Below are 23,804 nucleotides of genomic sequence, written 5' to 3' on the forward strand. Positions count from 1 at the left end.
CGACATGGGCAAAGAACCATCGGACTACCATGGAGTCCACACACCATATCAAATTTCTGCCACTGAGTATGATCTTATCCTTATGCATGAAGGTAAGCTTGGGTAATCTCCTCTAGATTCAGTGCACGGAACTCATGATCTTATAAGACCTTTGGAATCTCCACTACACACTAGCCATCCACAAGTGGAACCTGGCTTAGATTACACTCCACTTCCATAGTATTTCTTTTCTCCAATGCCAAGTACGAACCCTATTATGTTAGATTCTATGCCAACTAATATATTTTTTGTTGGATTAGGGGATACTCATCAAGAAGGGACTCTTCAAAAAATAACCTTTAATTTCTAAGTAATGAGGCAAAGATGTCTTTCTTTATGAACTCAAAACTAGGTAAAAAGCAAAAAGAAGAACTTGTAAGTATTCCTTTCCTTCCTTTCCCTTCAAATGATTTTGTTTCTCATGGTAACCTAGAGTAGGTGCATCTTTATCCAATGCATTTAATAAACAAAAGGAACCAACCATATTTCCCACAGCAATATCTATCACTAATTCATTTGGGCTCCTACCCATCCCTCACTCATATTTCGTTGCACCTGTCTTTCTACTTCCATTAAGTGCACCACATTTACCACCATGCACCACACTAGGGGGTTCTACACACTTACGCACAGCCTTTAGGACCCCTACATACTTGTTTCCGAGTAGTGTACCCATGACAAAGGCTCGACCTCCCACACTTACACGTTCGGCTTATCGCTCTGAAAATGTATCCCTGACATGCTCAAGTATGAATTGTTTGGTACCTCAGTTTGTCTCTATAGTATTACCTAGTGGACTATCCAATCATTATGTTATGCCCTAGCCGACATTTGGATAGAACAATCATGTCTCAATGCCTCCACCTCCCCCTACAAAACTTTATGGACCTATCTCACTTTCGATACTACCACATCAATTCGCACTCATTGCACATCAACAACCTATTTCTAGCTATCCACCATTACCCCCTTCTCCTTCTTATCCACAACTACCTCCACCATCTTATCCTCCACCCTACCCCACCTATCCATCTTCACAAAAACCTCATGGTTCTAGCTCCTCATCCACCAAGCATGCTTTAAATGGCACTTTCGATACTACCACAAACTTAATTAGGCATGTCTTAGACTCACAGAACCTATAGGATTTAGTGCAAGGGTTGAGACCCCAACCTGATCCCACACTTGCTCCATATGAGGTCATCCACTCATGGAAGAATCATAACACCTCCGCTATTGTCGAGCTTATGCAAGGCTTATTATCTAAGTTTCACTCTCTCAGCTTCAGCATTTCAACTTGGCATTTGAGCGTTGGGCACACTCGACTGACTGTTACGCAACTTAAGATAGGATATGTCACATCAATTTGGATCATGAGCTCCAAAACATAGTTGCTTCCATACGTTCTACGATACTAATCGTACCATACAATCCGTACTATACAGTACCATATATATTTGTACGGATCCGTATGAAAAAATCAACTGTTTCTGGCCACTGTGTTTGCACGTCTTCCTGCGTTGCACCTGTGCTTTAATCTGCCACATACTGCTTGCGTGGCACTTTTGGGAGGCTAGGAAGCCTTGGATACCTCATCTCACCCCCTTTTCCCACTATGCACTTCCCTAACTCATGAAGACATGGACACTGACAAGGCCAACTGTCACACAAGTGAATTAGGTTCCAAGATTGAGACTTGGACTCATAAACACAATCTTGTGTATGGACAATGACACTGACACTTTACTGGAAAGAAAAGAGTACTATCATTACATTAGAAAAGAGTGCAAGTACAATGCTTTATAGGAAACTGAATGGTAGTACTTCTCCTACTGTGCATATGGGATTCTAATCCTGAGCCCTCACTGCTCCTTCCAAAGAGACTGAAGTAGGTGTGATTGCAAACATCTCAACACCCCTCCTCAATCACAACCAGAAGTACAAAGTGTGCAGAGGCTTTAGTGAGAGCAACACTTGCAAAGTGTAGGCACACCATAGACATGGCAAAATACCAGAGGCTGTCGCAAAAAAGGCAAAGTGTGGGCACCACAAACATGATGGACATCTAGAGACTGTAGCAGGGGCGTCACAAAGTATACAAAGGCTATGGTACAAGGCTACATGAGGAGTTTACAAGTTTATGTCTGAAGCATTAGGGCTAGGCAATACAAGGCTAAAAGAGTCTATCTGAATAGAAGGACTGATGAGGTTTGTCCTTCTCCTAGTGGTCTTCTTCTTCTTCTTTAACAGCAACTAGATAGGCCTTTTGGGACCTCTTTCTAGCGTGGCAAAACTTCTCGGTGTGTCTGGTCCTTTTGTAGAAGTCACAAAAGAGCTGATTCTTCTTACCTTTGTACCCATTGCCAACATATAATGCTTGTTCATCTCTAGAGGTGCTTGGTTCTTCCTTAGTTTTTAGCTTATTTTCCTCCTCTAACATTGATGCCTGGATATCAACAAGCTCAGGGTTTGGCATATTAATTAGAGTTATTGATCCATTATTATATTCAAGAGAGGCAAACCTTTAAGTAGAACACCAATACAAACATCTTCTTCCATTTTAATGTTGATTCCTGTAAGTTGGGTTAGAAGTCATTCCATGTAATTTAGATGTGTGGCAAGTGATGTGCTGGACTTTATTTCAAGCCTGAAAAATTCAATCAAGAGACCATACTTTGATGATTTAGACTGTGCACCAAACAAGGTGTCAAGTCTCTTCCATGTATCCTGTGAAGTATCATAGTTATCCACATGGCGGATATAGCTGTCGTCTAGCTCCAATTTGATAATGGCATGTGCTTTGTTATCAACTTTCTGCTAGGTAGTTGCTAGGGCAGCATCTCGAGGCTTCTTCTCTTGTCCATTGGTGATGGCCCAAAGACCCTTCTTCATTAGGATGAGCTTGATGCAGGTTTGCCAGGTGTGAAACCCGACTCCTTTGAAGTGAGCAGTTGGAAAGTCTTTTCAATCCTTTCAAGTTCCTCTAACCTCAGCCTCACTAAATCTCCATTCTCTCATCTTGGACCTTCAATCTCCATAGCCAACTTGACCCCCTGACCTTGGAGGACCTGGGAAAGCCAAAGGAGAGCATTTCAGCTCTTGGCTTCAACTGAGAACTTCTCCCCCAACACAAGGCGCTTCATCATGGCACGTTAAACACACGGATTAGTCAACATGGAGGGTAGCATTGCTCAGTTCTTGAAAACGGCGCAGTTTTGGGCAGGGTGATGTTCCAAGGCATGGCGTGGTTTGTAGGCGGCACAATCTTCTTGGCCACCATAGGGCTTTCAAAGCCCCCCCCAGTGAGCTATCTCCCTCTAAGAGGGTTTGGTGAAATTCTTCCTATGGTGGCTGCAATCAACCAAACCCTAAAGAGCAACAACGAATCAGCACCAAAATTCTCAAATTTCAGCAACAGAAGAGTTGAGCACAAGTGCCAAGAAGCACTAGGTGAGTCTCAATGGACACTATGTGTGTAGCTTCTACCTTGAGTTTTCAAACCTTCAAAATCCTTCAAGATCTTTCAAATTTAAGTCTTCCCCTCCTTGATTTGATCCTGGGAACTTCAGGTTTAGTAGGATTTAGCTTGGCTTAGTGGCAGGAGTGAGAAAATGAGAGAAGAATGAGCTTGAAGCTTGAGTGGCTATGGAGTCCAAAATAGGGTTTCAGACAGGGGTCCGATTTTTTTGATGTACCAGATCACAAAAGCCATCATTTCAAGAGATCTCTGAGTTGAAGAAGGCTTACATATAGAGCTTCCAAAGCCCCATAACCAGCACGCGGATCGTGGAGTGCAAACGCAACGGTAGCACTACGACAGTTTGAGGCGCAGATCTGGACAGCGACAGTGAAAATTCGTAATGCTAAGCCCTGTGATGACCAATGTCAAGCTTTGAGGTGATACAGAGAAGCGCCTTCAACAGATGAACAAACTCCTAGAAGAGAGCTCCTAATGATATGGCTTGTAAAGAGAGATATGGAAGCTCCAAGGAGACAAGGTCGTGCAAGCTATGGCTGCCATGAAGGTCAAAGTGAGATGGAAGTGGAATTGAAGCTTGAGATGAGGTCATGAACTCAAGCTGAGCTGGGAAAAGATAAAGAGAAGCTGGAAGAGCAAAGAGGAAACTAGGCCATGCCCACCGACAAGGCTCTGATACCATGTAAAAAAACATAGATCTAGGACATGGCAATGTGGAAGCTATGGAGGTTGAAAGATGAAGACCAAACTCATGAAGACATAGACACTGACAAGACCAACTGTCACACAAGTGAATTAGGTTCCAAGTGTTGAGAAACCCTTCACCCTTCACCCTTTACATGCAGTTTGCGTTTTTGCGTTTCTACGTTTTGCGTTTAGGGTTTGTAGCCCCAAAAAGGGGCGCCATCCTAGACTAGCTATGCCTATTTATAGGCCACTCTCTCATTCATTCCTCACGGCTGATTCATTCAGTCTGTCACCTCTTCTCTCCAGCCTCTCCACTACCCTCACACCCCTTCAAGAGGACATTGCGGTTCGTGGTTCGTGGCTGTCTTCATCATCTTCCTTGTGCTACGGCACCCTTGTTCCCTTGTATCACATTCACTCCATGATTCAGGTCTTCATCACTCCATTCATCAGAGTTTCTCCTCTCTTCTCTTCTCTTCTCCATGTTTGCCGAGTTCACTCCGAGTTCCTCCCTGCAAACCCTACTGTCTTGCTGGTACGTCATCTTTTGACACCAAGATTTAGACTTGGACAACACAATTTTGTGTGTGGACAATGACATAAACACTTTACTGGAAAGAAAAGAGTACTATCATTACATTAGAAAAGAGTGCAAGTACAATGCTTTATAGGAAACTCAATGGTAGCACTTCTCCTACTGTGCATATGGGATTCTAGTCCTGAGCCCTCACTGCTCCTTCCAAAGAGAAGGAAGTAGGTGTGATTGCAAACATCTCAACATCTCCCTCTCTTTCAACTTTCAAGTTTCAAGAGTCAAGCATCTCTCTCTCTCTCTTTTTTTTCGTAAAAGGTAATTGTATTAATTACGAAAAAAATACAAGATTACTTGATTACAAGATACATGATGACAATCCAAGCCATCATGTGAAGAGGTTCTAAGTACTACAAGTTACAATGTCATGGCAAGGATGCGGAGGAAATTGCCATATGCCAGGGACGGAAGTCCTCCGTAGAGAGCAAATCAGAACGATGCAGAAGAGCTAACTGCCAATACAAGAGGCCCTTAAGCCTCACAATATGCCGCTGAACATTATAGGCGGAGTCAAACAGAAAAGCATTCCGAATGGTCTAGTTATGCCAACAGCCCCAGTATTGAAGAAAGTGATACATGAGCTTCATATGTGGCTGTGCGGGAGTAGGGTATTGGGGCTGGCCAAAAACCCAATCAAAGGGGCGCAGGGTGATACCAACCACCCCTCGCCAAACAGCCGACAAAAATAACCAGACTTTCTTAGCGACGGGGCAAGAAATAAATCGGTGGCGGGCGGATTCCATAGTAGTGGTGCAAAAGAAACAGGTGCCATTGGAGATTCGTCGCTTGGAAAGAGCCGAAGCAAGCGGAAGACCCCCAATCATCACTCTCCAAAGAAAGACTTTATATTTAAAGGGTGTCTTGTTCAACCAGCCCTCCATCACAGTTGCCCTCCACCATGACCGGGATTTACGCAATCCCCATAAAGCATTCGCTTTAGTAACTAGCCATTGATGATCTTTAATCAGAAGATGATACACTTGGTTAGCAGAAGCTTTGCTCAAATTCAGCCGGCCTTGTAGGTCCCAATCCTGCCAGGGATGATCCGAAGCAAGAGTAGGAAAGGGTTGTCTGCTCTGGAGCACCGTCAAAAGCTGTTCCCATAAAGGCCTATATCCACGAGGGATCCTGAAAAGCCTCCTAGCTGTACGAAACGATATAAGCACATTGCGACTGGCAAGGGTGGCATCCGCAACCGAAGACAAGCCCAAACGTGCCATCCGGTTGAATTGTGGTCTAAGCTCATGTTTACCTTCCCACGAAAGTAAACGCGAGACTGCCAGTAATTCCAATTGAAAAGAGTTAGTAGCCAAGTGATCCTCCGTTGGATGCCACTGAGCCTTTTGAAGGACGTGTTTCCAGGAACATACCAAATGAGTAAGCAGCGATGAAGAAGAACTGGAGAACCGCGAATCAGCATTAAGAACATGCCACCAAGAACTCCGGAGTTGGGTATTGCCATGCAGAAGCCCATGGCCCTCAAGGAAATAACGGGCTATAGCGACCCACGGATGATGATCCGAGCACATGGCGCGGAAAAGAGACCAACGAAGTGCCTGCATGTGAGTTTGGGCATCTAAAATAGCTCCGCCACCCATGCGTTTGGGGGTGCACGCATGCGACCACGAGATCCAAGAAATACCTGCATGCAATGAGTCCTTTTTCCATAGCATGAAGCGAATAGACTGAGTAAGAGCATTCAGAGTCGTAGTAGTCCAGGGCAACAATGGCAAGAAATATGTAAGCATTGGCAACATAATTATCTGGGCTACTTTGAGGCGAACATGGAAGGGCCAGGCCTGAGACTTCCAATACATAAACTTAGCCACCATTTTCTGAGAAATCCACTGCAGAAGTTGCTTTGGGGGAATCTCTCTCTCTCTCTCTCTCTCTCTCTCTCTCTCTCTCTCTCTCTCTCGCGGACCTCCTCATCCATCATCGGCACCATGACTTGTGAGAAGCATGAAGCCTTCAATTTGCACGCGATCCATGTGGAGAGAGACACAAAGAAGTCCAACTCCCGCCATTGGACATGCAGGAATTGCGGGAAGCACTATATAAGTGGTGCAACTCGGCTTCTCCAATATCTTTCCAAGATAGGGGGGACAAGTTGCTCCTCCATGCAAGGAGATCCCTCAAAACGTCACGAAGGAGATTCTCGCCAAGATGAAAGGGGAATCCACAAGAGAAGGAGAAAGTGGCTTATCGGCACCAACTCCTCTGCCTACTAACGAGGAAGTATCGAATATGGATGTGTCTTCAACCGATGCGGGAGAGGCCTCTACCATTGGTGGTGGGGGCCCCATATCCACATTCGGCTTTGGTAAAAGACAAAGAGTGGAGGCTCATGTGGCGCCGGAGAGAGACAATCCTCTCTCTCTCTCTCTCTCTCAAGCTCCCGATCATGTGCGTGGATTGGTTGCCTTTCTTAGAGAAAGGCAACAACTTGCGGACATTGAAATTGTACACACAATGATTGAGTGCAATCTTGCATTCAATGTCCTAAAGCAAGAGCAATGGAAGATGGTAAAAGCTATTGCCAATGTGGGTCCATGTGAAGGATGGACCGGTGCCACATACAAAGACATGAGGATGAAAAAGATTGATGAATAGAAGGAGAGGATTGATAGAGCCCTTGATCCTATTTGGGCTATATGGATAAAATATAGTTGCTCCATTCTCACCAACGAATGGAGTGATCGTAAGAGACGGGGCATCATCAACATACTCATCTCATGTCGGCACTTACATTTTGCGGGCCGTGGATACCGGTAGGAGGGGGAGGAAAACAATAGATGCATTCATCTACCACCACATTTGGCAAGCTATCATTGAGGTACACATTGCCTTTAAATTTGTTTCACTTTCTTTCATTATGATAATTGATTTATGCATAACTATCTATCTCCCTATTCTAATTTCTCTCTAATATCCATCTCAATTCTCTCTTTCTCCTTGGGCCCCAACCCCCATCTCTCTTCATTCTTAAATTGTGAAGGTTGAAACTTAAAAGGTTCAACTCTCTCTTTCGCTCTCTAACCTCCAAGTATTGTTAGTATACTTACTTATAATTTGTAAATTGTGGTTGTAGGTGGGCCCCTTACATGTGGTGCAAGTTATTACCGACAATGCATCGAATTGTCGATGGATGGGTTGTTTGCTTGAGGCCGAGTTTCCCACGATTGTGTGGACTCCATGTGCAAGTCATTGTTTAAGCTTGCTCATGGAGGACATTGGAAAGCTCAAGTGGATGAGCAGAGTGGTCTGCAAAGCTACATTAGTATTCACCTTCTTCATAGTAAAGGTAAAGGTGATTGCGATGTACCGTAAGAGCATAGAACACTAGAGTTGAAGAAGCCTTCTTCAACTTGCTTTACTTACATGTGGTTATTGTTGGAGCACCTTTATGATGTGCAGTCCGAGTACCTTGCTCTAGACAGTGGTGTCCACTCCATGAAATGAGTGGGATGAGCATAAGATAGAGGAGACTAAAGCCATGCAGTACTTGTGCCTTAATGAGCAGTTTTGGCAAAAAGTCTCTGCTATTGTCATTGTGTCGTGACTCCATTTTATAGGGTGTTACGTATGAGTGATTGCAAGGGGTCCATCGTGGGCCTTCTTGTTCACTTCTTTAGAGCAGCATTGGTGGAGGCACGTGCTTGTATAGTGATCACAAAGAGATAGCATGCACATATTTTAGAGATAGCAAAGAGTAGATGGGCATGGATATATAAGCCCATCCATGATTTTTTTGCATTGGTACATTTGGCCTACAAGTTGCCGGCAGTCATGGATGATAGAGTGTTCCATTCAGACCAGCTTGCTTATTTGACTTGTGTGGTCTCTATGGATGACCGCAATGTAGTACCGGAGAAGCTACGATGCTATGCAGATCAGAGAAGGCATGTTGCTTTTGCTTCTCCCATTTGTTGGAGGAGAGAGTCACTTTGAAGCCTTTATTTTGGCGGCAAAACTTTGCATACGCATTGGAGACCCTTTAGCCCTTAGCCATGAGGGTCCTTGCCCAGGATTGCTCTTCAGGTGCATGTTAGAGAAACTAGAGTGCATATGCTCTCATTCACATAAAGATTCCCAATTAGCTTAGCACACAACAGTTGGAGCGGTTGGTCTATTGCCGCACAAACTTATGCATAATGAGGGCTATGATAAGCATGGGTAGTCCGAAGCAAGTAAAGTTTAAAAACTTGACCATAAAATTTAAAATTTGTTGTCTTAACTTTGAACTTTGAAGTTAATACTTTACAATTTAGACTTTAGCATTAACAATCTTACGTGCATTGTGTAGGTGAACGTTAATACATTCAAGTTGACGAGCAATACTCTTCCGAGTATACATCAAGAGGTGGACGTGTTGGGAATAAAGGGCCATCGTGCCTTTTACATGTGCACGAGTATGAACACACCCTTAGCACATTTGTACTTTCATATATATATCTATCTAAAAACCTAAAGAGATACACTTGTCATTTGTACCCATAAGTCGTACTCACTCTCACTCTCTACTCTCCATTCTCTCTCTCTGTCTCTCTGCTAATAGCAAGCACTGCGTGTCTTGATCCTTATGCCACAGGTAGCAAAAAACTGGTATCAGAGCTTCGGTTAAGGTGTTCGTACTCCTCGGAGTCAGTGCGAGACATCTCTAGTGCTTCGCTCGTGCGAAATCATCAAGTCGCTACTTATTTCATGTACGTGTATGTGTTGCATTGTTAGTCGACAGTCCAGAAACCCTAAATCTGCACAGGCGACAACAGATTTTGTCACATTTTGTGTAGGCGACAAGTTTTCAGATCAATGACTGGTCACGACTAACTGGCGACTGGTTGGCGACAGGTTCTGTGGCATCAGGCGGCAGTTTTCTGAAAGGCGACAGGTCACGACAGACAGGCAACTGGCTAGTGACAGGTTTCGTGGCATCAGGCGGCAGTTTTCTACAAGGCGACAAGTCACAACAATAGGCGGCTGGTCAATGGGAGGAGATTCGTCACTTTCCAAGTATTTTTCGTCATTTTTTTAAAATTTTCCTGCAAGCAAGCTCCTTGCTCCGAAAGGGATTCACGCATAGAAGCACAAAGTGCAGATTTGTGCAATCTTGGCTCAGAAATTTGGGGCTTTTTCCAAATTTGGGGATCGTGATGCAGTTTCCAGATTTGGGAATCGTGATGCAGAGCAAGATCATTTGTCTCAGAAATTGCAAAAATTTGTGACATTTTGCCTCGGACATTTGGGGCTTTTCATGTACATGTGAAAATTGGGCTAAAATTTACCCAATTCCTTGACATTGATGCACATTGGACCCCGTGCAATTTGGGGCTTTTGTTGTTTGGGCAAAATTTGTGCACTGTTTGGTTGGTCATTTTATGTACATGCGGGTTTAATTCCATGCAATTTGGACACCTAGTACTTGGAAAAATTTTGGGGGTTTTGCTGAAATTGCTCTATTTTGGCAAAATTAGCCTATTCTATGCATGTCAAAGACAGTGCTGATGAATGGTTGATGCTTTGAGCACAAAAATTTTGGGGCTTTTCACTGTGTGTGCCAAATTTTGTGCCCATGGGTACATGTACAACTGAAATTGCAGCCAAAATTTGGGACTTCTCATGTAATGTGATGTATTTGCCCTTGGAATAGCTGTAATCAGTTGTGGAGTGCTGTAGCACATGGTTTGGTGCTTCTGAAAATTTACTTACAGATCTGAAATTTTTGCTTCTACATGGTCATTTATTGCTGGTTGGTACTTGTTTGTACCTTGGTCACTTGTGTGACACTTTGGGCCTGCATTTGCTGAATTTTTTTGTCACATTTGGGCTGAAAATCATGGCTGGCAGCAGTAATCTCATACACATTAAGAAGCTTGAAGGAGCACATAACTTTGCAGTCTGGCAAAAACAGTGCTACAATATCTTGTTGCAGAAGAAGTAGGCAAAGGCGATTAAGACCAAAGGGGAGCTTGCAAATATGGAACAGGAAGATTGAGATGAGTAAATGAGCTTGCATGCTCAACCATCAAGCTATTGATTTCTGATGCCTTGCTGTTTAACATTGAAGGTTTGGATTCTGCATATGCTATTTGGACTTGACTAGAAGAACTGTATGCACAAAAGAGTGCCACAAGCAAAGCGTATTGGCTGAAAAAGCTTATGGATTTGCGTATGAAAGAGGGTACAGCAATGTCTACTCACTTAAGTGAGTTTAACTCCATTTTCAGCCAGTTAGTTGCCTTGAAGTCCTTGATTGATGAAGAATTTAAGGCTACGTTCTTGCTTTGCACTCTGCCACAGAGTTGGGATACATTCAAGACTGCTATGAGAAATTCTAATGCGATTCTTTTGTATGCTGATGTAGAAAGTGCTCTACTCATGGAAGAAATCAATTGACGGAACAATGCATCCAATAGGTCTTCCAGTGCTTTGTATACTAGGGGTAGATCACAGCAGAAAGGCAAATCTCATAGCAAGGGACGCAGTAAATCACGTGGCAAGGAAGTTGAATGCCATCATTGTGGCAAGAAGGGTCACTTTAAATGTGACTGCTAAAAATGGAAGAAAGAAAAAGGAAAAGGCAAGAAAATAGATGATAGCAAGGAAGAGAAAAAAGAGAGTCAACCTAAGAAGAGCAATGTCAAAATTGAAGAGGTGAATGTAGTCACTCATGACACTGACAGTGGGAGTGATGTACTCTGTCTCTTCACACTTTAGTACACATACTTTACTTGCAAATACAGATGATGATATGCACACTTGGATTCTAGATTAATGTGCTTCCTTTCATGTCACCCCTCATCATGACTAGTTCTCTGACTATACAGGGGGTCGACATGGTGTTGTCCATTTTGGGGACAACTATGCATGTGACATTACAGGTATTGTCAGTGTGCAATTGCAATTTCAGCTGTCTTTACACTTCAGCATGTACGGCATGTACCTCATCTCAAGAAGAGCTTGATTAGCACAGGGCAGCTAGATGACGATGGATTTCATACCACATTTGGTGATGGGAAATGGAAAATCTGTAAGGGATCTAAAGTGATTGCCAAAGGTTGTAAAAGTGATATCTTGTATCCTCTCCATGTATCTAGTGTGAGTGATCATGTTGTTGCCGTGACCGAGCAGCCAAGTGTTTCTTTGTGGCATGGCCAGTTGGGACACATGAGTCAAACTAGAATGAAAGTGCTTTCTCGTTTGGGTTGCTTACCTTGTCTTCGTTATGCTGATTTTAAGCATTATGATCGTTATGTTTATGGTAAACATGCACAGACATCTCATAAGAAGTATCTTTTGCTGAAATCTTCTCCTCGAGAGTTAGTACATTCCAATGTATGTCAGATGCCAAGGTTATCTTTAGGGGGAAAGAAATATTTTGTCACCTTTGTTGATGATGCTACATGAAAGGTATGGGTTTATCCTGCATCATGAGATTGTACATCATAGGTATCCAACAAAAACAAACCCTTATATAGGGTCCCAAACAATTGGAGTGCATAATCGATCTCCCTATCTCTAACAATGTATTTGCCATCCTCAAAGATGACCTAAAAGCCATGCTTGTTAAAACCAGACATAGACAGCAAGTTCTTTGTAATGCCAGGTACAAACAAGACATCTAGAAGCATGAAGTCAGAACCATCTACAACAGTAATAGTGACTGTTTCAATGCCACAAACATCATAATTGTTGTTCGCACATGAAACACGCTTCGAAACAGGGACTGAATGCAAAGAGAAAAACAAACACTTCCTAGAAGTAATGGGTTTTGAAACTCCACTGTCAAAATACCATGTTTGCTACGTTTTAGCAGCATTAAATGCAGAATCAACCATTGAAGAATCATAACTGCAAGTCACAAATGCATAGTCCTCCTCCACAAAGCTGGCTGAAGTATCACCATCAATAGATTTGCTGAATCAACCATTGAAGAATCATAATTGCAAGTCACAAATGCATAATCCACAAAACTGGCTGAAGCATCACCATCAATAGATTTGCTGGTTGATGTCTCTTGGACAGCCAAACCGCAGTCCTTTTTCTTCTCTTTGGCTAGTCTCTTACGGTCAATTTAGTGCTGCAAATCATAGCTGGAAACAATGATAGCAGCAACCTTTTACACATCAAGAAGCTTGAGGGTGCACACAATTTTGCAATATGGCAAAAATAGTGATACAATGTCTTGGTGCAGAAGAAACAGGTCAAGCCCATCAAAGCGAAGGGAATAAGACCAGCAGGTATGGAACAAGAAGAGTGGGATGATGTGGATGAGCCTGCATGCTCTACCATAGAGTTCTCAGTGTCGGACAACTTGCTCTTTAACATTGAGAAGCTGAATTTAGCATATGCAATATGGCAAAGACTTGAAGAATAGTATGCTAAAAAAAGTGCAACCAACAAGGTTTATTGGCAGAAAAAGTTGATGGACCTTCATATGAAGGAAGGTACAACCATATTTGTACATTTGAACGAGTTCATCTCAATTTTTAGTAAGCTGATTGCTTTGGATTTCCACATTGATGATGAGTTCAAGGCTACTTTCTTGCTATGCACTTTGCTTGAAAGTTGGGATATTTTCAGGACAGCTTTAAGTAACGCAAATGCTCAGCTGTTATATTTTGATGTGGAGAGTTCTTTACTAATAAAAAAACTCAACAAACAAAATAATTCAGCAAACAAGTCTTCTCATGCATTGCACACTAGGGGCAGATTTTAGCAAAAAGGCAATTCTCAAAATAGAGCATGCAACAAGTTTTGTGGCAAAAATGTGGAGTTTCATCATTGTGGCAAGAAAGGGCACTACAAACAGGACTGTTTTCAATTGAAAAAAGAGAAAGACAAAAGCAAAAACACTCAAAACAAAAAGGCTGAGAAAAAGGACAGCCAACCTGCAAAGAAAAGCAGTGTGAAGATAGAGTAGTAAATATAGTCACTTATGAGAATGACAATGAAGGTGATGTACTTATTGCTTCTTCTTTGAGTGCACATGCATTGATTGTAGATTCTAAGGATGACATGCATACCTGGATACTTGATTCAAGTGTGTCTTTTCATGTTACACCACATCATGCGTGGTTTTCTAACTGCAACAGTGGTGCACATGGTGTTGTCCACTTGGGAGATAATTATGCATGTAAAATTGCAGGCATTGGCAGTGTGAAATTGGAATTTCAACATGGCTCCATGTTTGTTTTACATAATGTGAGACACTTACCTCAGCTCAAGAAGAGCTTGATAAGCACAGGGCAGCTAGATGACGAAGGCTATCACACCACCTTTGGGGATAGCAAATGGAAAATTTGTAAGGACTCTCACATTGTTGTTAAGGGCTCTAAAAGTGATACTTTGTATCCTTTGCATGTATCTAGCGTGCGTAACCATATAGTCACCATAACCGAGCAGCCAAGTGTTTCTTTGTGACGTAGCCGGTTAGGACACATGAATCAAATTGGAATGAAAGTGCTTTCTCATTTGGGTTATTTGTCATCTTTAAGGTATGCTGATTTTGAATAGTATGATCATTGTATTTATGGTAAGCATAGTTGTCAGGTACGAAAGGTACGATACGGTACGGTACGATAAAATACGATACTAATTGGTACCTTATGATTTTATAAGGTACAATACCATATTAGTACAAAAAAATTTAAGACGATTTTTTAAATAACAAAAATCATAAATCATTAAATGATAGATCATAGAATACATGTTTAAAGTGGAAATAGCCATTTCATTATAGAATAAGATGAATACATGAGGGTGACCATTACAGTTGCATGGGCTACGCAAAACATGCGATACAACTACAGTCTAGTATATCTGATACAAAAAAAAAGAGAGACCTATGTCATATGAATCTATGATGAGGCATCACTATCATCATCATCATTATCATCATCTGAGTGCTCATCAAGAGAGTCTGAATATGACTCCTCGACATCCAATGATGAGACACACTCATACTCATCCTCATTGATGAGGTTACCATCATCATCAAACGATCGCTCCCTAGGTGGCAGTTGTGTAGGCAAGGGGGGGATGTCATCATGAGGCACAGGATGTGAGCTACTAGAGCCCCGCCTCACATATGTCTACAAGCCACTCGAACCATCCCTCCTCGATGATGGAGAGCATCGAATGACCATGCCCTTGCCACCTTCTACTCGAACTCCTCGCCCACAGCACGCTGACTGCGAGTGTCACGAGTATCTGCTGCTATAAGCTCTCTATAGAGCTCTGCAAAAATTCTCTCTCTATAGAGCTCTGCAAAAATTATCTCCTCCTCCTCATCCACCTCCTTATGTATTCTCGAAAGAGTGTGCCCGTAAACTTGAATGTATCAACATTCATCTACACAATGCAGTGAGGCATGTAAGATTGATCATTGTAAATGCTAAAGTCTAAATTGTAAAGTATAAAGTTTAAACTTCAAAGTTCAAAGTTTAAAAGTTAAAACACAAACTTTAAATATTATGGTTAAGTATTTAAACTTTACCTGCTTCAGACTACCCATGCTCATCATAGCCCTCACCATGAGTAAGTTAGTGCGGCAATAGACTAGCCGCTCTAACTGTCGTGTGCTAAGCCGATTATGAATCTTTGTGTGAATGAGAGAATAGGCACTCCAGTTTCTCTCACATGCACCTGAAGAGAAATCCTAGGCAAGGACCCTCATGGCTAACCAGTGCATATCCAAAGTTTTGCCACCAAAATAAAGACTTCACAAGTGACTCTCTCCTCCAACAAGTGGGAGAAGCAAAAGCCACATGCCCTCTTTGATCTGCATAGCATCCTAGCTCCTCTAGTACTGCATTGTGGTCATCCAAAGGGACCAGACGAGTCAAATAAGCAAGCTGGTCTGAACGGAACTCTCTATCATCCATAACTGCCGGTGACTTGTAGACTGGATGTGCCAATGCGGCGAAACCATGGATGGGTTTATGCATCCACGCCCATCTCCTCTCTGCTATTCCTAAAACATGTGCACGCTGTCTCTGTGATCACTGTACAAGCACGTGCCTCCGCCAATGCCGCTCTAAAGAAGTGAACGAGAAGGCCCATGGTGGACCCCTCGCAATCACTCGTACGTAACACCCTATTAAAGGAAGTCAAGACAATGACAACGACACGGACTTTTTACCAGAACTGCTCATTAAGGCACAAGTGTTGCATGGCTTTGGCCTCCTCTGTCTCATGCTCATCCCACTCATTCCATAGAGTGGACACCACTGTCTAGCGCAAGGCGGACCGCACCTCATAAAGGCGCTCCAGCAATAACCACATGTAAGCAAAGCAAGTTGAAGAAGGCTTCTTCAACTCCAGTGTGCTATGCTCACGATACATCGCAAGCACCTTTATCTTTACCGTGAAGAATGTGACAATTAATGTAGCTTTGCGGACCGCCCTCTTCACCCACTTGAGCTTCCCAATGTCCTCCATGAGCAAGTCCAAACAATGACTTGCACATGGAATCCACACAATCATAGGGAACTTGGCCTCAAGTAAACGGCCCATGTACCGACAATTCGATGCATTGTCGGTAATAACTTGCACCACATTTGAGGGGCCCATCTACAATCACAATTTACAAATTACAAGTTATGTATAAATCAAATTTCAATTATAAATCATGATATTATCATAATGAAAGAAAGTGAAATAAATTTAAAACACAAATTAAAATGTATACCTCAATGATGGCTTGTCGAATGTGGCGGTAGATGAATAAGCCCGTCATTTTTCTCCCCCTCTTGCCGGTATCTACGGCCCACAAAAAGTAAGTGCCAAGTAAACATGAGACGAGTATATTGATGATGCCTTGTTTCTTACGATCACTCCATCCGTCGGTGAGAATGAAGCAACCATATTTTATCCATGTGGCCCGAATAGGATCAAGGACTCTATCAATCCTCTCCTCCTCTTCATCAATCTTTCTCATCCTCATGTCGTTGTATGTGACACCGGTCCATCCTTCACATGGACCCACATTGACAATGGCTTTTACGATCTTCTTCCATTGCTCTTGCTTTAGGACATTGAATGCAAGACTGCACTCACGGTAATCACCGTGCGTGCAATTTCAATGTCCGCAAGTCGTTACCTTTCTCTAAGAAAGGCAACCGATCCATGCACATGACCGGGAGCTTGAGAGAGGGACGATTGTCTCTCCGGCACCGCATGAGCCTTCACTCTTTGTCTTTTACCAGAGCCGGATGCGGATGTGGAGTCCCCACCACCAATGGTAGAGGCCTCTCTTGCATCGGTTAAAGATTCGCCCGTTGCCCACATGGGATACTTCCTCGTTAGTAGGCATAGGAGTTGGTGCCGATAAGCCACTTCCTTCTCCTCTTGTGGATCCCCCCTTTCATCTTGGCGAGAATCTTCTCCACAATGTTTTGAGAAATCTCCTTGCATGGAGCAACTTGCCCCCCCCGTCTTGGAAAGATGTTAGAGAAGCCGAGTTGCACCGTTTGTATAGCGCTTCCTGCAATACTTGCATGTCCAATGGTGAGAGTTGGACTTCTTTGTATCCCTCTCCACATGGATTGCATGCATTGAATGCAAGATTGCACTCAATCACCATGCGTGCAATTTCAATGTCCGCAAGTCATTGCCTTTCTCTAAGAAAGGCAACCGATCCATGCACATGACCGGGAGCTTGAGAGAGGGACGATTGTCTCTCCGGTACCGCATGAGCCTCCACTCTTTGTCTTTTACCGGAGCCGGATGCGGATGTAGAGCCCCCAGCACCAATGGTAGAGGCCTCTCCCACATCGGTTGAAGATACGCCCGTCACCCACATGGGATGCTTCCTCGTTAGTAGGCATAGGAGTTTGTGCAGATAAGCCACTTTCTCCTCCTCTTGTGGATCCCCCTCTCGTCTTGGCGAGAATCTACACCGCAATGTTTTGAGGGATCTCCTTGCATGGAGCAACTTGCCCCCCCGTCTTGAAAAGATGTTGGAGAAGCTGAGTTGCACCACTTATATAGCGCTTCTCGCAATACTTGCATGTCCAATGGTGGGTGTTGGACTTCTTTGTGTCCCTCTCCACATGGATCGCATGCAAATTGAAGGCCTCATGCTTCTCAGGAGTCATGGTGCCGACGACGGATAAAGAGACCCGAGAGAGAGAGAGAGAGAGAGAGAGAAAGTTATATTAACGTCTACAACAGGCCAAGTTGGCCTATGAGACCAAAATGTTGCATACAAATGTCTGGGAGATTTCAAAAGTCCCAGTGAAGCTAACATTTATGCTATGTTGAACTAAATTGAGTAGGTACAAAATGATATCTGGACTAGATACAATCTAGAGGTACTCCCAGTGCGGTGTGAAACTGCTCCTGGGGTGTTCATCCTAAGATGTCCCGCATGGGTCGGTCTAGCGTGGAGAGGCTAAAGCGGCGGGGCAGGGCCCTCCGATGGCGGCGTAGTATCCCTTGTATCTTCGACCAGTGTCTTCTGTGGGGACGGGGGCCGACGGGGTGTGGGCGCCGGGCTTTACCTCTCGCTGTGGCTATTTCTAAGGTGGTCCCCGGGGGCCGGAAGGCCAGTTGGGCTGGTAGGGGCTCGGTGGTGGGGAGGGATGCTTGAGTCTCGACTCTTGAAAGTTGAGAGGGAGACTTGAAAGGCCCGAGGGTTAGGGTAAAGTTGAAAGAGCAAGAGTGAGAGAGAGGGGATGAGAGATGAGAATGGCAAATGCTTTGATAGGGTGCGGGATAGAAGGGATGGGAGATGAGATTTGAGAATGGCAAATGCTTCGATAGGGTGCAGGAAAGAGGGGATGGGAGGTGAGATTCGAGAATGACAAATCACAAGTCCATTCAAGAATCAAGTGACAAGATCCAAGAGAGGAAGATGAGAATGGCAAGTCACAAGTGCTTGCTGAATTGGTGTGTGAGCATGGAGGAGAAGAGCACCTTTTTGTAGATAAGAGAAGGGTCAAAGTTTAAACAGTCAAAGAGGGATCAATGGTCAAAGAGACGGCTACCAGCTAGAAGGAATCCAAAGAGGGCTAGCAAGGGGAGTACATGGCTCGAAAAGAGAGTGGGGTAAGGTATCCAAGGCTTCCCACCCCCCAAAAAGTGCCACGCAGCCAGGCGGAGTAAAAGCAGGGGCGCAAAAAACGCGGGAGGCAAGATCTAGGTGGCTCAGGCAACGTGGCCCAAATAGGCCCAAAAAGCCGCACGAATTCGTACGAATACGTACCGTACGGTTCATACTGTACGAACCTGTCCGTACAACGTACGAAGGAAACTATGATGGCAAGCATGCTCAAACGTCACGTAAAAAATCTTTCTCTAAAGTCTTCACCCTTAGAGTTGATACATTCAGATATACGTCAAATGCCACGGTTATCTCTAGGGAAAAAGAAGCATTTCATTACTTTTATTAATGATACCACACGCAAAGTATAGGTTTATCCAATCCATCATAAAGACGAGGCCTTAGATAAATTTAAAAAATTCTTGGCACTGTTGCTGAAAATCAGACTAGCAAGACATTAAAGCGTTTTCACTCTAACAATGGTGGGGAATATGTGTCCAAAGCCTTTCAGGACTTTTGTGACAGCAAATGGATTAAAAGGAAGCTCACCACCCCTCACAATCCACCCCAAAATGGTGTTACAAAGCATATGAACAAGACTATTTAAGAGAGGGTCAGTACCATGCTGTTACATGCTGCTTTACCGTTGAACAGCCGGCAAATCTTAATCATTGGATCCGTAGATCGACCAAAGTGCAAAGACAGCCAAATAGGTTTGTTTCTCGTGTCAATTATGTGGCTGATCGTCATGTTGACACATTGTGGTGAGCCATTATGCTTCAAGGAAGCAATTGATAGAAAAGACAGCATGAAATGACATAAAACTATACTGTCACAGATGGAATCTCTTATGAAAAATGGCATTTGGTGCATTTGCCTAAAGGGTAGAAAGTGCTACCATGCAAATGGGTTTACGAAATGAAAGTCACTTCTAGTTCTTTGCCAAGGTGCAAGGTACAACTGGTTGCTAAAGGGTACAAGCAAGAAAATAAAATTGATTTTGATGAATTTTTTTCTCCTGTAATCAAAATGACTACTTTGCAAACCATTTTGAGCTTAGTTGCATTTGAAGATATGGAACTTATACAGATGGATGTCAAGACAGCTTTCTTACATGGTGATTTGCATGAGGAGATCTATATGCAACAACTGAGGATTTTGTTACGAAGAGGAAAGAGCATATGGTATGTAAACTCAACAAGAGTTTGTATGGGCTAAAATAGGCACCACGCGAATGCTATCATAAATTTGATACATTTGTGCAATCTCAAGGATTCCATAGATCTCAAGTTGATCATTGCTTATATACAAAGAAGAAAGTAGATGGCAACCTTCTTCTCTTGGTTTTGTATGTGGATGACATGCTAATTGCAGGCAGGGATGTTCATGCCTTGGACTCCTTGAAACAAATTCTACACAGTAGCTTTAATATGAAGAATCTTGGTGAGGCCAATCACATTCTTGGCATGCGTATACTCAAGGACAGATCGAAGGGTCTTCCTTATCTATCATAGCACGAGTATGTTACTAAGGTTTTGCAACGTTTCAATACCGAGAGGGGGAAAGCCATTGATGTACCGTTGCCTCCATACGTGAAACTTAGTGCAAATGATAGCCCTGCATCTGATGATGGAAAGGCTGAGTGAGATGGCCAAGATTCCTTACACTTCAATAGTTGGTAGCTTGATGTATGCTATGGCCAAGATTCCTTATACTTCAGCCCAACATTTTGTCTTGATCCTTGCACACTCAACATCACTTACATCTCCATAACCAAGAAAGATGCATTTCCTAGACTTAGGATCCAACTTATTGCGTTATCCTTGGGAACATGGTAAAAAGCCTCACAACCAAAGATACACAAGTAGGCATATAAGGGAGGCTTTCTAGACCATACCTCCTCTACAACCTAATAGTCGAGAGTAGTAGATGAAGACCGATTAATCAAGTGTACAACAGTAGTAACTGCCTCAGCCCAAAATGCTGTGGTAAGCCTACCTAGCTAAGCATATTGCGGACTCGGTCCTGAATTATCCTATTTATGCGCTCAACCATACCATTCTAGGGGAGGTGTACAACAAGGCGGTCAACTAATGCTTAATACCTCTCTTGTCACAAAACTACTCAAAGACTTTAGAGACATACTCATCCCCGTTATCTGGCCTTAGGCATTTTAGCCTATACCCAGACTGCTTCTCAACCAAAGCAAACCAACGCTGAAAGGTAGCCAAGACTTCTAATTTCTGCTTAATAGAATATGCCCAAACCTTATGTATATAGTCATCAATGAAGATAACGCAATACTTTGCACCACCTAATAACTTGTAGGGCATGGGACCACATACATCCAAATGAACAAGAGCCAAAGACTCACCCATACGTGTCATACCATACTTTTTATGCGTATTACGTATTTGCCTGCCATATAAACAATAATCATAAAACTCAAAGCACTTATAGTCAAGGAGTGGAAGATACTACAAACGGATAAGCATTTTTATTTCTTTCAAGGACATATGCCCAAGGCAACAATACCAAAGAGATACATGTGGAGCTGAATCCACTGCCAAAATATGGTCAACTGACCCAAATACAAGTAAGGGATAGAGAGTAGTGGACTTAGCACCATGTGCAATGACAAGAATCCCACAAGTGATCTTCCATGAGGAATCACAAAAAAAACAACATAGCTTGCACCATTTAAAGTGCCAGCAAAGATATGGCTCTTCGTGAAAGCAAATACATGACATACATCATAAAGAGTGAATGTGCAACCTAAACCAAACTACAGCTGAACATCACTTATACCAACTATCTCTAATACCAGGTCATTACCCAAACGGACAGATCTAATTAAACTGCTATAGGAGTGGAACTACTCTCTATGAGGGGTCACATGAAAGGAAGCCCCTGAATCTATCAACCAACACTGAGTATAGCCTGACAAAGCATCAATCGACTGTGAATATCAAGAGAAGAAGGTACAAGTATGAAATCGTCATCAAAATCAATCTGCATAATATTAATCTCTTCAATCTTAACACTCGACTTGCTAGGGATAGTGCTACGATCATCATTTTTGTCATGTACTCTACCCTTGCCCTTTTCCTTGCGCTTGTCCTCGCGCATTTTATAGCACTGTGGCTGAATATGCCCTACTTTCCCACAATAATGACAAGTCAATGAGGACTTACGGCCACCGGACTTATTGCAAGATTGTCCACGTGACTGAGAACAAAACTGCTAACAGTCTCCTTCTCAGTCACGAGACTTATTGCAAGACTATCCACATGACTGAGAATGAGACTACTGAGAGTCTCTCCCACAGCGGTCATTACCACTCCTATCATTACTGCCTCTAATTGTCAAAGCATGAGAGCTACAGAAACCATCGATGTTCTTTCTATTAACCTTTTCATTCTAGAGTACACCCTTTACATCTTGTAACTTTAGCCCATCAGTAGGCACGTTTACACACATAGCAGTACAAAATGTATCTCATGATTCACGCAGTATAACCGAGAGGAACAAAGGGGGAAGATTACCCTTGAATTCAATCCCCTGCGAGGATAAATGGCTGAGAAGGGAATGAAACTCATTTAAGTGGGCTAACATGAAAATACCCTTCTTCATGCAAAGGTCCATGAGTTGCTTCAACCAATATATCTAAGAAGCAGGGCTCTGCTTGTAATAGACATTGCGAATCTTATTTCATAAGTCTCGTGCAAACTGCCCATCAGAGACAACATTATAGAAAACCTTCTTAGAGAGGAATAAAATGATGGTGGACTTACATAGCTCATCCAATTCAGCCCAATCGTTTGCATCAATACATTTGGGCTTGACACCCTCATGTTTCGACGGCTTAACCTGCATTTTCTGCACTAAAACTTGCCACATTTAGGCCTTCCAATAGCTATAGTTGGTGCCATCCATAAAGATAGCACTATCATTAGAACCATCAACCATAATGGGACTAAACAAGTGCAGAGAAGGGTAAAACAAGCAGCTGTAATAACCTGCAAATCAGCCCCAAAACCATTGCCAAATCAAGCTGAAAAGAAGGGGTACTGACCAAGTAATGAGCTGTCCACAAAGTCAATGCAAAAGACTGTCAAATAGAGGTGATTGCTCGCATAAACAGCGCAATAAACTGCAATTATAGCATGCTGAAAAGAAAGTGCATCTCACCATAGACATGTCCAAGCCCATACATTAGTGCCAAGTATGTATATTAACATTTGTCGGACCCAAGAAGCTTATAAGTCTTCAATGCATAAAGCTTTCAAGTGCAATTCTCATTGTCCACCGTATATACAGCAATGAACCTTGCTTCAAATTGAGCAAAGAAAGCAAAAACCTATCCAAGAAGCATCTCAAGACATGTACCAAGCATCTCAGCATCAATGCATAGGTGTGTGAGCATCAATGAAGCTCAAACAATGAAGTAATGGCTGCCCCTGTTTGTATTACAGCAAAGTGTCCTGAATGTATAGACAATGGCTGAGGTATACACTCACAAAGGAGACTCCAATGGGTCCCAAACAATGCAGGGAGAGGTGCTAAACCTTTCTAAGATGCTGTAGGAGCTACAAGAGGTGCCAATGTCTGCTGGAGTGGCAAAGACAAGAGCTGGAAATCAGACACAATTCACATTGATGATGATGCTGGCCCTACTGCTCACAATGATTGATATTGAGCACTTATTGAGGCTCAAGCTTCAAGTGGAGGGGGCAACCGGGGAAGAAGCGAAAGCAAGATTCATACCTCGGAAAGAATAGGACTGAACTGCCATGGAACCTTGAAGTTGAAGCTTTTCTCGGGCTGAAGTAAACTAAAGGGAAAGAGCTCCTCAATACCGGTGCAATGGCTCTGATACTAGTTGAAGGGAGTGAGCCCTGAAGTGGAAGCACAGAGCAGAAGCAAGAGCTATGGTGAAAGGAGTAAGAGCAAGAGTGAGA

The 23,804-nt window shown here is 43.1% G+C and overlaps 2 protein-coding genes across 4 annotated transcripts in view; both read right to left on the reverse strand.

The window, feature by feature from the left end:
- Positions 1 to 23,804, reverse strand: part of LOC148035359 (poly(ADP-ribose) glycohydrolase 1-like) — a 121,220-nt gene that overhangs the window by 37,454 nt on the left and 59,962 nt on the right. The window lies entirely within an intron of this gene.
- LOC148035360 (uncharacterized) lies at positions 15,996 to 22,178 on the reverse strand. Its single transcript, XM_087680454.1, has 4 exons — positions 22,038 to 22,178; positions 21,596 to 21,618; positions 16,489 to 16,846; positions 15,996 to 16,370 (listed from the first exon to the last, which is right to left on the reverse strand). Exons 1-4 carry the CDS (start codon positions 22,176 to 22,178, stop codon positions 16,032 to 16,034), a joined length of 861 nt encoding a protein of 286 aa, XP_087536580.1. The 3' UTR covers positions 15,996 to 16,031.

This window comes from Lygodium microphyllum, chromosome 6 (assembly GCF_053477565.2).
Source record: "Lygodium microphyllum isolate KBCC chromosome 6, Lygodium_microphyllum_v1.1.10, whole genome shotgun sequence".
Taxonomy (NCBI): domain Eukaryota; kingdom Viridiplantae; phylum Streptophyta; class Polypodiopsida; order Schizaeales; family Lygodiaceae; genus Lygodium; species Lygodium microphyllum.